Source organism: Bacillus rossius, chromosome 7 (assembly GCF_032445375.1).
Source record: "Bacillus rossius redtenbacheri isolate Brsri chromosome 7, Brsri_v3, whole genome shotgun sequence".
NCBI classification, from domain to species: Eukaryota; Metazoa; Arthropoda; class Insecta; order Phasmatodea; family Bacillidae; genus Bacillus; species Bacillus rossius.
Window position 1 is genome coordinate 67,971,728 of NC_086335.1, and position 12,243 is coordinate 67,983,970.

The following is a 12,243-nucleotide window of genomic DNA, read 5'->3' on the forward strand; positions in this document are numbered from 1 at the left end:
GTGAAGAAGATGAAGTACCACCAGAACAACAAGGAGGCGGAGCTAAGGCCGCAGCACGCCACCAACCCGTTCCAGGAGTACCAGTACAAGAAGCAGCAGTGGGCGGGCAAGGGCTACTACAACAACAACTCGTACCCGCCCCACAAGTACCGCGGCCACCATCCCTACCACTTCAACAACCGCTACAAGTACAACAACCACCACCCTGCCAAGTTCCACAAGAACCACGCCAGACACCACTGGCGGCAGTGAGGCGCCGGTGTCAAGCGTTGCCTCGCCAGCGTCCGAGACGGGGCAAGGTTCAGGACTTTCCAGTCGGCCGCGTGGAGTACCGCTACGGTTCGTAATTCCCGAATAGGTAGAGATTAAATTGGGACGGTAAAGAAATGAAAGTTTTCGTGCAGGTTATGCGCAGTAGCTTAGTGCGCAGTGCTTTGTGAATCATAGTCCAATTACAGTGTTTCCGATCTCCGACACTGCAACTCGGTGATGGTGCTAGGATATGCATACCTGCATCACCTCGTGTGCAGCTCGTGCTGAAAGCAACTGTTATTAAGTATTAATCATGAAACCAGGCACGTAGCAACGTGTGAAATGTATGACCGTTAAACTGTGTATAACTTTTTTTTTTTTTTTTTTTTTGTTGTTTTACTTTCTCATAGAATGGGCTGTTTTCGTGCTGTCATATAGATCTCCGAGATATCGAGATATGTTCACCATTTGACATGAGAAAATAATTTTTGAAACTTTTTTTATGTAAGAATATTTGATTTCGGATACTCTTCCAATAGTATGACTTTTTTTTTTTAATTTTATTGCCCATGTGGAATGCACGAATAATGAATTTTTTTTTAATTTCCTTTTGGTAAGCATAATGCTCTCCTGAAGGTGTTGAAGGCATTAGTGCACAGGCAGGCTGGGAAGAGCTCACTCGAACGTTACGGGCAGCTTCTCTTCAGCCAGTCTCATGTCAAGTTTTAGATAAATACACACGTTGTTAATGTATCCACACATGTATTAAATTTACCTTCAAGCTTGAACACTTTTTTCCACATGAAAATCAGTTGTAAAAAAATGCTGCCCAAACTAATGAAAACTTTAAGTGGAAATATATATTTTTTTGATATTACTGCCAAACCTGCAAAAAAAAAAAAATTATTTTCAGGGTGGCTACTGAAAACTAGAAAATTTGAGGAGAAAGATGATATATATGATGCTATGCAGTGTTTTAACGCATAATCATCACATATTTTATGCTAAAATCAAGGTGTTATTTTGGGTTTTTTCACAACTCACCATATAATCTTGTCCTTAGAAATAACACACCAATATTCCTACGTTCATGTACATGTTCAAGCATGCTTGCAGCAACTTGCGCGAATCTCCCACGTTTCGGTCCACGCAAAGCTTTCCATCCAACATTAGTTTCACTTGTTTTGTTCTGTTTGTTTTTGTTTCCTCCAATTTTGCACCAATTCTTCATTAATGGAAAATTCACAGCGAGCTGCTGTTTCCGTGTTTTCTAGCATCATGTTACAACTACCACACCCCTGAAGTCATAACGTCTTGTATATACAGTAAAACCTCCATTAACGAATATTCTATTTAACGAAAAACCCCATACAACGAAATAAAATTTTGGTCCCGCCGAACCGCCATAACATCAATGCTGGTTTAACCTCTAAATACCGAATTTTATTTGTTCTGAAATAGTGAAATTCCCTTTACAACGAACTGCCGCTTTTGAAAAACACGCAAAAATAAATATCTCCTACAAGACATCCACTAATTTTTTTGCATTCACTGCTTAAAAATACGTGCGTATAACCTTAAAATAATATGCACCATCGCGGATGACAATAAATAAACAAAGCATCATGGATAACACGTCGTGTATACATGCCACACTTTGTTCAAAATGGCGGGTACATTTAGCGCTAGTGGCGGAAACCTCTCGTACCATCGCTGTGGCAAGACGAACAACTAGTATATTTTGCGTTTCTATGGTTAAAGATGCGCACACGCAAATATTTTTAACTATGGTGTAGTACAATTTCCGTTTTTTCAGTTTTCAACTGTTGTTTATTTATTCCACACGTAGTTACGGAAATCAACACGTTACTACTGTAAAATGAATTCTAATCCTAAAAAGCGGCAACAGATTGACGTTAAAATAATATTAGAAATTTTAAATGCAGTTGATGAAGGTGACAAAAAAAGTGATATAGCTAAACGTTTCGACATCCCGGCGTCTACACTTTCGACCATATTATCCAACCGGGAACAGATCGAAAACGTGTGAAAGTATGTAAAAATGATGATTTAGACAAGATACTTTTTGACTGGTTAATGGCGGCTAGGGCATCTAACATCAAACGTCTCGGGGCCGTTTTTTCAAGAAAAGGCATGCCAGGAAGCACTGGGGATGGGAATTGATATTTTCCAAGCATCAAATGGTTGGCCAATAAACAAGTGTATTATATGTGCTTTTTCATGTTTAATTCCTCATATCGTATTAAACAGTCAGAAAGACAGTTCTAGCCATTTATGTGAAGCTTTATGATGACTAGAAATATATTGTGCGAAACCTCCATTTAACAAACCCCTATACAACAAACACAACAAATTTTGGTCCCTTGAGATTTGTTAAATAGAGGTTTCACTGTATCACTTTTGGTTTTGCTCAGTTTGTACAAAATATCAATGCTCTCAGTTAAAACATGTAGAAGAAATACAGAAAAAATATTTATTTTCAATGTTTGCTGTATTACATATCTATGGCATACTGTTAGCATTTAATTTCAAAATGGCATCAATTCCTATTGTTTTTAAGACGTAGTAAGAACATAAATACAATATTTCACTGTAAAATATAGAACAGGTGTTGTACTGCTGGCAACTACAATGAAATTGGTTTTCGAGTCTCGGCACATCTATATTTTATAGCAATGCTCTGTTTACTCCAAGCCTCATGCCAAACTTGTAGATGTATTTAAGGAGTAGTATATTAAATATTTATTCTGGACCCAGTAATATAAAATTATAAACTGCATTTTAAGTTTTTTTTTATTAATAGCATTAGTGGTACAGACATCTGCCAGTTATTTTTATCAGCAATTTTTAATTATTGCAATAAACGTACTAATAACCCTAGTAAACGACTTTCTGTAAATACACATCTCTTAAGATAGACTGTAATATTTTATTTACAAATAGTCTGTAAAGGATATGTTTACCATGATGCTAGAAAAAACTAATATATGTAAAAAAATGGCTACCATTCACATCTGTTTAGTATACTGCAGTGAAGAGCCGTTAAAATCTTGGCCATGAATGAAGGACATCAATGCTGGGTTACAAAGAATGTTATAACAAATTAATTGGGAAATTGCTGAAGGAGTACATGCAACACATTCTCACTTTACAGATATAATTTTTATTGCGGAACCACCATTAATCAAGGACATTTCACATTAATTTCTGTGACGACATACTTTTTTTCATGCAACACAATTTCTCATTTCCTGACAGCCACAGTATGTGATCGCTGAGTTGCCGATGCCATCATTTTTGGTACAGTTTTAGTAGCCACCCTGACAATATGTCTGTGAGGTGAATCAAAATCTCAAGAACATAGCCCTAGAGATGGAATTCATTTCTTGTGTGTTGTTGAATTTTACCAGTGTACAGATTGCTAATGCTGCCATTGTCATTACTTTTCCAATCAAGCAATACAGAGTTAACAGGCACAGTTGTTTTATATTTTATTAAGACATTGTAAAACAGGCTCATTAAAAATATTGGAATCAAGTACATAATCTCCTCTGGTTTTATTTATTAAACATCTGTACTTTATATGTATCTCGATGGGTAAATTATTTTTTTAGGCTGTAGTTGAGATAGTCATAAGGAAGTTTTGTGTACAATATTACTTAAAAACTTAGTCATTAGTGTTGAAAATGGACTTGTTCCTGATATAAAATTTATTGCAGTCTGTTGTCAGTTTTTTTATGAGAAAATTTATATGTAATGGATGTGGCAGAAAAATTTGAAATGTGTTTTCATTTAGTCTTGCATCATGAATTGAATGAAAATCAGATTTGACAAAATTATTTGAATTACAAATACAATAAAAAAACACTGTTAAAAACTTTTTCAAGGCACTTAGAAATTTAGACTTTAACAAGAAAAAATTTGTTAAAAAGTAAAATTGTATGTATTAATAGGTGAGATGCTAAATAATTTTTTTTTTTTAATTTTATCATTCAGTATTTGTGATGCCAAAGCAATGTTTGGGCACAGTTGCATCACAAACACCTGTCAAGTTATTTGTGTAGGGTTCATCAGACATTTACGATGAGGGAGGAGAACTGTCAATACTGCCACATGTCCTCACGCGCACACACACATATTCTCTCTCTCACTCACTCGCTGATTCAAACCCAGCGGGCAGCAGACGTGTAATTACTGTGCTGTTCATGGAGCGTCACACTACTACCAAGAAATACTTACTCATGGAGTGACAGTTATAAACAACCAACATAGGCTAGTTGTTTACAGACATATTTAACCACACAGTGAGAGCAAAGTTAAGTAAAATCAAAAGAAAAACTTGTATAATGGAAAACACTACATTTTTTTAAATCTAAAAAACCATAATAAAATAGGCTACCTTTACATTAGTAAATATGGTACTTTTGTCTTTTGGCAAAAGCAAATAAATGGATTTTCTGGTGTGATGCCACTTGTAGATAATCTTAAATATATGGTGATGAAATACAAGAAAATATCTCAGAGAAATTGAACTAAAATGTACGATAGTATCAATCCAAGAAACACTTTTGTTTTCTTTCAATTCATTTAAGTAAAACAGGTAATCTAAAACTCGTAACTGCAACACTGAGGAAAGTAAAAGAAAATGTCCAAGATAATATGTTTCAGTTTACTAATAATTTTACACTGTTACAATTGCAGTATATTAATCTTAAAAAAAAAAAAAAAAACTTGTAAGTAAACACGGTAGTCATCTTTTAGCAACCTTCATGTTCTCGCATAGAAAACGGCAGCCTTCATGCTCAGATGTAACTAGTTCTGTGTCACTGACTGTTACACAATTGATTGTTGGACAGAAATAAACGCTCTAACATAATTAGCATATTCACAGGAAATTATGATAGACCAACTGCTTGCTCTCTTTAATACTTCTGCCACGGTACCGATACGAGGTCGCCATCCAGCGTCTCATGTCCGCGGTGTGAGACGAACCCGAGATGTCCACCACACTTGCCCCGTGCTGTGGTTAGTTGCGGGCAGATATGGCGCTGTTGCCCGGAGCGACTATCTCCACTCCCTGCCCGCTGTCGCGCTGCGGACTCTGCAACACATCACTACACGTGGCTGACTGGTCCACAACGGCACTTTCCAATCTGACCCACAATTGTTTTAATAACATGTGTTCAATTACACAGTCATTTGTTATTTTAAACTTTACGAAAGCATTACGAAACCCAGGTTTGTGGCTGTTAAATTCCGCCCATTCAATGCCTACACACACACACATTCTTTTAAAATCCAAAGTTACAGTTACTAAACTGTTCTATTACATTTCTATAAAAACTTTTTTTTTTCTTCTTCAGGAATTTCACAAAACTGGACAGATATTCAGTTAGGGATGGGCTAATCAAATCCTTAGTATTCTAAGGATTTGATATTCAAAGAAAAAGTTTTGAAAAAAAAATTAAAGGAAATGAATTAAAATAAAAAATTCATCACTGATGACCTCTGATGTTTACTAGGTCAATTGTTTTCTTCATACCTATCATGTTAGATGTTACCATTCCCCAGGATATTGTACTTTTAACATGTAATACATAGAGACCTGCAAAATTCGCGGGTTCAATGACCTCCAGGATAGACTCCAATATCCTCTACACACTCGGGCAAATGCCAACTGTTCATTAGCTGCTGACTTGTGAGTCGTCTCGACTGGGTGGCCTGTGATTCGACACTTCTATGAGTGAGGGTCTCTAATTGGCCCCCAGTCCTCCAGATTAACAGTGAACCAATGGCAGAAGCACCAATAAGGTATAATTATTTGAATTGTAGCATATCACGAAATGTATCCGTAAATTTTGCAGGTCTCTAGTAATATAGAAATAATATTACAAATATATTAATTCTGAACACTTAGTTAACAACCATTTTAAGGGAATAATATTTCAACACCATGAAAAATATTTGTCGTTTTTGTATTTTATTTGATTTTTGACTCTTGAGACCTACATTTGGATTCAAAGGGTATATTCGAGGTACGATTTGGATTTGAGAAAATTGTGATTGGACCCATAAATGATTAAACCCAATCTATATTTATATTATACTCTTAATTATTATTTTAATTATTCTCTATATTTAGAAAACATAAACAAGTTCATTTCAACATCATCAAATACAAACAGTATGAATTAATAATTTTCTTTGGCTTGACGTCTCAACAGCTAGGTTATTCAAGATGCTGCAGTACAGGAAATGAGCTGAGAATAAAGCATCTACGGTACGGAATGAATGGGCAGGTGAAACTGGAGCACCCTGATAAAACCCACCTACTCACGGCAAGGTCAACCCTTGTTTCTGTCCTGGAAAATTCTATTTAAATCTAGTCCATATCGCCTTGGGGTAAACAAAACTGAATTAAATTTAATACATACAACCGTTTTAAAAAAATACATATATTTTATGCAGACTAAAGAAATGATATATGTAGACACATCATTAACAACTGCTCAAAAGAATAACATTGGCTTACAATTTGCTTTCATCAGATGTCAACAAGGCCCATGTGCTTTTTGTTTACAAATGGCGATTGAACACACAATTTTGCTAAAACTAGAAAAGTAGTAATTCGGATGCAGTAGTAAAACGAGTACACACTGTCTGATAACCTCAAGAACTCACTCACCTTGACGTGGATCTGGTGCTTGAGCATGGCCGCGCGCAGGATGAGCATGCGCGTCTGCCGCTGGTACAGCTTGCCCACGGCCAGCGACTTCTCGAACGTGGTGCTCCTCTGGTCCACCTCCTTGGCGTACAGGATCTGCGAGGCACACCCACCGACACTCCCGACTTCCGAGACCAACCTCCCAAACAAGACACCTTGTCGTAACGTGACGGTTAACATTTGGCTAGGAAAGATAGACAACGTTTTGTATAATTAAGAGACAAGACTTAATGGTTTCATTTTTAAAAATACAGGAATTCAGTGTTACTGTTTTTTATTTATATAAAGCTGTCTTGTAATACTTACTCCACCCAAAATAGTGGTAAATTATATGTGCCACAATTTTACGATAAACTAATGTGTTATATTGCTCTAAAACAGATACACCCAGAACAATAAAAATAAATTAGCGAGCATTTGTGGTTCAAAAGTGATTCAATAAGAGATGCACAACTCAAAATTAAATTAATTTTTCGGTTCCATCCACTTTGGTACACATTTTGTCCGGGAATAATGAAAGTCCTTAATTTCAAACATTAAAAGATTATAGTAGAATACCGCCGATGCGACCCCCCTCTGATGCGTCCATTCCGTTTATACGACCGTTTTTTAAGAAACCGTAAACAAAGTCGAAAATTTTAGTAAAATCGGCTCAAAAACAAGTCTGTTACACTTTGTTGGGCACTATGTGTTCACGTTTATCTTGGTGAGAGCTGTACTGTAAGCAGGCAGGCATACTAAAGACGGCTAAAAATAGATACCACCCCTCTAGACTGTCGACGCGGCAGTGTCTAGCCAAGCTCAGCTCGTCCACTATCGCACGAAAAGCTGTCTCAGCTGTCGTGTTATCTTAACCCGCCTGCATGAAAAGCCACTGTGGTAGCTTCTGCGAGAGCATAAGAAACTCGTCCGGCCAGGCTGGCGGTAGCAGCGGCTTGACGTCATACGTCACGTGACGCTTACCTCTCCCATTCCCTGCTAATTCTTCAAGGCTCATCCCTCCCAGAGCCACAAACCATGTAAAAACACCCTCCCCTCCTTTTCAACTAACATTTCAACACATTCCCTCCCTTATTTCAACCTTCTGTGTGAGAAACTGTCAGCATCATCCTCCCCTCCCACACCGCGTGCGACAAAAGCCAGGTTGTATAGTCCATTCTCGGTAAAATAAATATTTTTATGGGCTTATACGACTATCCTTCGCCGTTAATAAATACTTTATGAGTTTAAGTTATTATGATACAATTTGTTTATTAGTCACACAGCAGTTTCTGCTGAAAAATCACTAATACCTCAAATTTTATTGAATAGAAAAATTTAGCAGGGCCGTAAAAATATTTATTTTACTGCATAGTTACTTTTCCATATGTATTCGTACGTGTTTTTTTTTTTTTTTTTTCTGTGAAGGGCCGTGGAAAAGATAAGTGCTTGAGCTGTCAAAATAAACATCGCTGACGGCAAGGGCGGGAGCGCATCCTGTCGGTTTGTCGCTGTGATTATCTACTCCAAAAACATGTCACAGCATTTCAGGATAGCACTGTTCTTATATCTTTCGTTTATAGCCAAATGTTTTCTACCTGATCCACACAAGTTCCTTCGCCACGTTTTGAACGCAAATAACAACCAGCCGGCTAACATAGCCGACTTGCGTGACGTGAATTCACTTAGCGTGAGTACATATTTATCGGAACCCATTGTTCGAGGTATGCGAGTCCGAGGTGTAATATGAATTTAAAAAGTTGTCTTTTTTACATCATAGACTATTTGAATATGAAATCTATGCGAACAAAGGTGATTTTTTATGTTTTTTTTTTTTTAGGGGGGGGGGGGGGGTTGAAAAAATTGGCCCGAATTCTCTATTGCGACCATTCCTTTTTTAAGTCTGTTTTTCCGGAAACTGTGAGGGGTCGCATCAGCGGGATTCTACTGTACTTTTTTTTTATGATTTTAATTAAGCTTTGGTTAAATGATACTTAATTCAGGGTGTCTACTGACCCTGGAAAACCTGGAAATATCAGGGAATTTTGTAATCAGGGAATAATCAGGGAAAAATCAGGGAATTTTTTTAAAAATCAGGGAATTTTTGTTTGGTAGGTTGTAGTTGGCAATACGTTTTTTGTTTATTGATCAGCTTGCATTGACGTGGCATCATGTGTATCCCCTCCCATTTTTATTTTTGAATGGCAAATAACGAACAGTTCCCACGTCCATTTTCTTTTATTTACCATCGGATTCGGAAGTGGCATCAAATCACGTGATACAAACTGGTTCAAGATGGTCTGTTATCCTGCTGATGTGACGTGATGCAGCATGTGCTTCCCACGTTCAGATTCTACCGACAGGTGCATTTAATTTTTAGTATCTATGGATGCCCTCAACGTAAACTGGACATTTTTGTTAGCTTTGAAAATACATATAACACACTTTTGGTGAAGATTCGCCATCGTTGCTAGCAATTGGTAGCTGTGGGCTTCATACGGTCCATGGTGCTTTCAAACCTGGAATTTCTGCTACACAATGGGACGTTGTTAGTTTTTTGAGGCAAAGTTACTATTTGTTTAAGCACGTACCTGCAAGGAGGGCAGATTACATTAGAATAACTGGATCAGAGCTTTTTCCCATGAAATTTTGTGCAATCAGATGGAATACTGCAGTTGCTGAGCGTGCCATGAAAACGTTACCCCACCTAAAGAAATTTGTTAGTGAAGTTTCTATTTCATCTCTCTCTTTCAGTGTAGTGAAAAGTGCTCTTGAAGATAATCTTCTAAAAGTAAAATTTACATTCTTCCACTTTTTGGCATCAGAACTGGAATAGTTTCTCACAATGTTCCAAAGTGAAGCACCCATGGCACCTTTTCTCTATGATTCACTGGTAGACATTTTATTAGCTTTGGCAGGAAAGTTTTTGAAACCAGAAGTACTGAAGAGCTTTAAGGAGAAACGCAATGTATCTCGATTGGATGTAGATAACCAGGAAAATCTATTGACTGCTAACAATATCAAGTTGGGTTATGCAGTACGCCATGCCATCAAGAAAGAGAAAGTACCAGAAAAGTCTGTCCTGTTACAGAAAAATGATAGGACTTGTCTAAAGGTTATGGCAAAAAAACTTCAAGACAAAAGTCCCCTGAAGTACAATATTACCAAGGGAATTTCCTGCTTATGTCCGTCTGTGGCTTTAAATTTGGGTGTGAGGAAACAGCGTGTGAAGTACAGTTTAGAATGTTGTCTTCAAAACAGGTTAGTATCAGGACAAGAAGCTGATAACATTGAGTGATCATATCAGTTGGTATGTTCCTCGCAAGATTCTGCAGCACTGTTCTCGTCTTTTTCTTGAGAAGACGGGCGCCTTGATCACTTGTGAATGCTCATTCTTAAGGCACATACAGTAGCTTCCAAAACAGGCCTTCTAAAGTTTGTGAGGATGGTGTTGGTATTTTCCCATGTAAATGCATCATTGGAAAGAAGATTTTCAATGAATTCTAATCTGCTGACTGAAAACTTGCAGGAAGAAATACTGATCGCACAAAGACAGATGTATGACTTTGTTCAAAGTTCTGTAGGTGTAAAGCATGTTGATATCACCAAGTCCATGTTACAGTATGTAAGAAATACTAGTTGTAGGCGTAAGGAAGCCCTGCAAACAAAACAAAAAGAAAAGGAAGCTACAGACAAGAAGAAGGCAGAAAAAAGAAGAGTTGAAGAAGAGATCAAGGCATTGCAGTTGAAGAAGGCTCGAATGTTGGATTTGGCTCGTTCTGAAGTAAGTGCAATAGACGCAAAAGTTGAATCACTGCGAAATTGATGGGAGCTTCCTTTTACTAATGTTTTTTGCAAAAGGAAGTGTGTGAAATATTTGTAGCAGCATGTTTTATTTGCCTTCATTTGAGTCACTTTGGCCACATTTGGAAGAAGGTAATTTTTTTACTAATTTAAGTAAGTTGAAATACTTTGAAACCCGTCGATGTAATATCATGCAGTTTTTTTTCAGTTTCTTGGAATGTCGTAATTGAGTTAAAGAAAACCTGGAAAAATTCAGTTTTAGACCTGGAAAACCTGGAAAAATCAGGGAATTTAATTTACTAGAGCTGGTAGACACCCTGTTAATTCCATGATAATAACTTGCATTTGGGTGCTACATATATGGTTTATTAACTTGCATTAAGCTGTTCTGACGTGCTTTTAGGAGTTGTTTGGGTTCTATCGCAATTTGCCGCGTGATCTTGTCTCCGGCCTCGAGGCGCATGCCTCACCAGACGTCCGGACCAACCAGCTCACCTTGTTGTGGGAGTCGATGCGCGCCTGGATCTGGCCGTCCAGGATCAGCGTCATGAGCTCGTCCTCGAGGCCCGGCACGCTCGTGTTGAACGCCTCGGCCATGCGCACCAGGTCCGCCGACAGGTACGGGCTGAAGTACTGGATCAGCGCGCGGCTGCGTATCTGCGCGTACAGCGTGCTGACGTGCGGCGCGATGTAGATGTCCAGCAGCAGGTTGTCCTGCGCACCACAGAGTCCGCGCTGGCCCCGCGACTAACTGCACCGTTTCCTTGTTACTGTTGCGTGACATAGTGATGGCCCGATATCCAAAAACCCGTTACCGATGCCAATTCCGATATTTTCAAATTTACCGATCCGATACCCGATACCCAATATTCCGATAATAGGCCTATCTCATTTCTAAAACTGATTCTATAAAATTTTGGTTCTGGAGTATTGTTAGGGACAATAATGAAAAATGTTAAAGATTAATAAAACATACTTATGTGAATGTATATTATTTTTATTAATTGTAAAATATTGTAAATTCACATTAAATGAAAGCTAATAATGAAATTATCATAATGGCCTACAGATAAGCTCTCTAAATTCAAGGTCTTAAAAAATTTAATTGTTTTTCAAGGCCAGATAAAGCAATATTCTGGTGTAGGTATTACCTACAGTATGCAAAAAACATATTGTAACTACAAGGAAACAAATTTCAGATTTTTGTGAAGAAATGTTGAGAAATCTTGTAGCTGTCCGGTATTAGTCTCTAGTGTATTTTAAGGATGTGCGAATCCTTGATTTTCAGTTCAGTTCGAATCCGATTCGAATCCCTGGCAATATTTGAGATACGAATCCGATTCCGAATATTAAGCACAGAATCATTAAAAATAACTGATTAATTTAAAAATAATGTGTGTTCTCTTTTTTCTAACTGTAACTACTGGCAATTATTTATTACACTGAGTTTGAAATGTTTATAA

At 37.6% G+C, this 12,243-nt stretch overlaps 2 protein-coding genes across 6 annotated transcripts in view; one reads left to right on the top strand and one right to left on the bottom strand.

Moving 5' to 3' along the window:
* Positions 1-3,818, top strand: part of LOC134534282 (ubiquitin carboxyl-terminal hydrolase 36) — a 36,049-nt gene extending 32,231 nt beyond the window's left edge. For both annotated transcript variants that reach the window (XM_063372593.1, XM_063372594.1), the window contains one exon: positions 1-3,818. The gene's annotated coding sequence lies outside the window, so the exon portion shown is untranslated.
* Positions 3,414-12,243, bottom strand: part of LOC134534283 (COP9 signalosome complex subunit 1) — a 27,217-nt gene continuing 18,387 nt past the window's right edge. For all 4 annotated transcript variants that reach the window (XM_063372598.1, XM_063372597.1, XM_063372599.1 and 1 more), the window contains exons 9-11: positions 11,276-11,494; positions 6,959-7,093; positions 3,414-5,374 (exon numbers count right to left, since the gene is read on the bottom strand). In XM_063372598.1, coding sequence (XP_063228668.1) covers positions 5,300-5,374; positions 6,959-7,093; positions 11,276-11,494 — 429 coding nt within the window. In that variant the 3' untranslated portion in view covers positions 3,414-5,299. The remainder of the gene's footprint in view (positions 5,375-6,958; positions 7,094-11,275; positions 11,495-12,243) is intronic.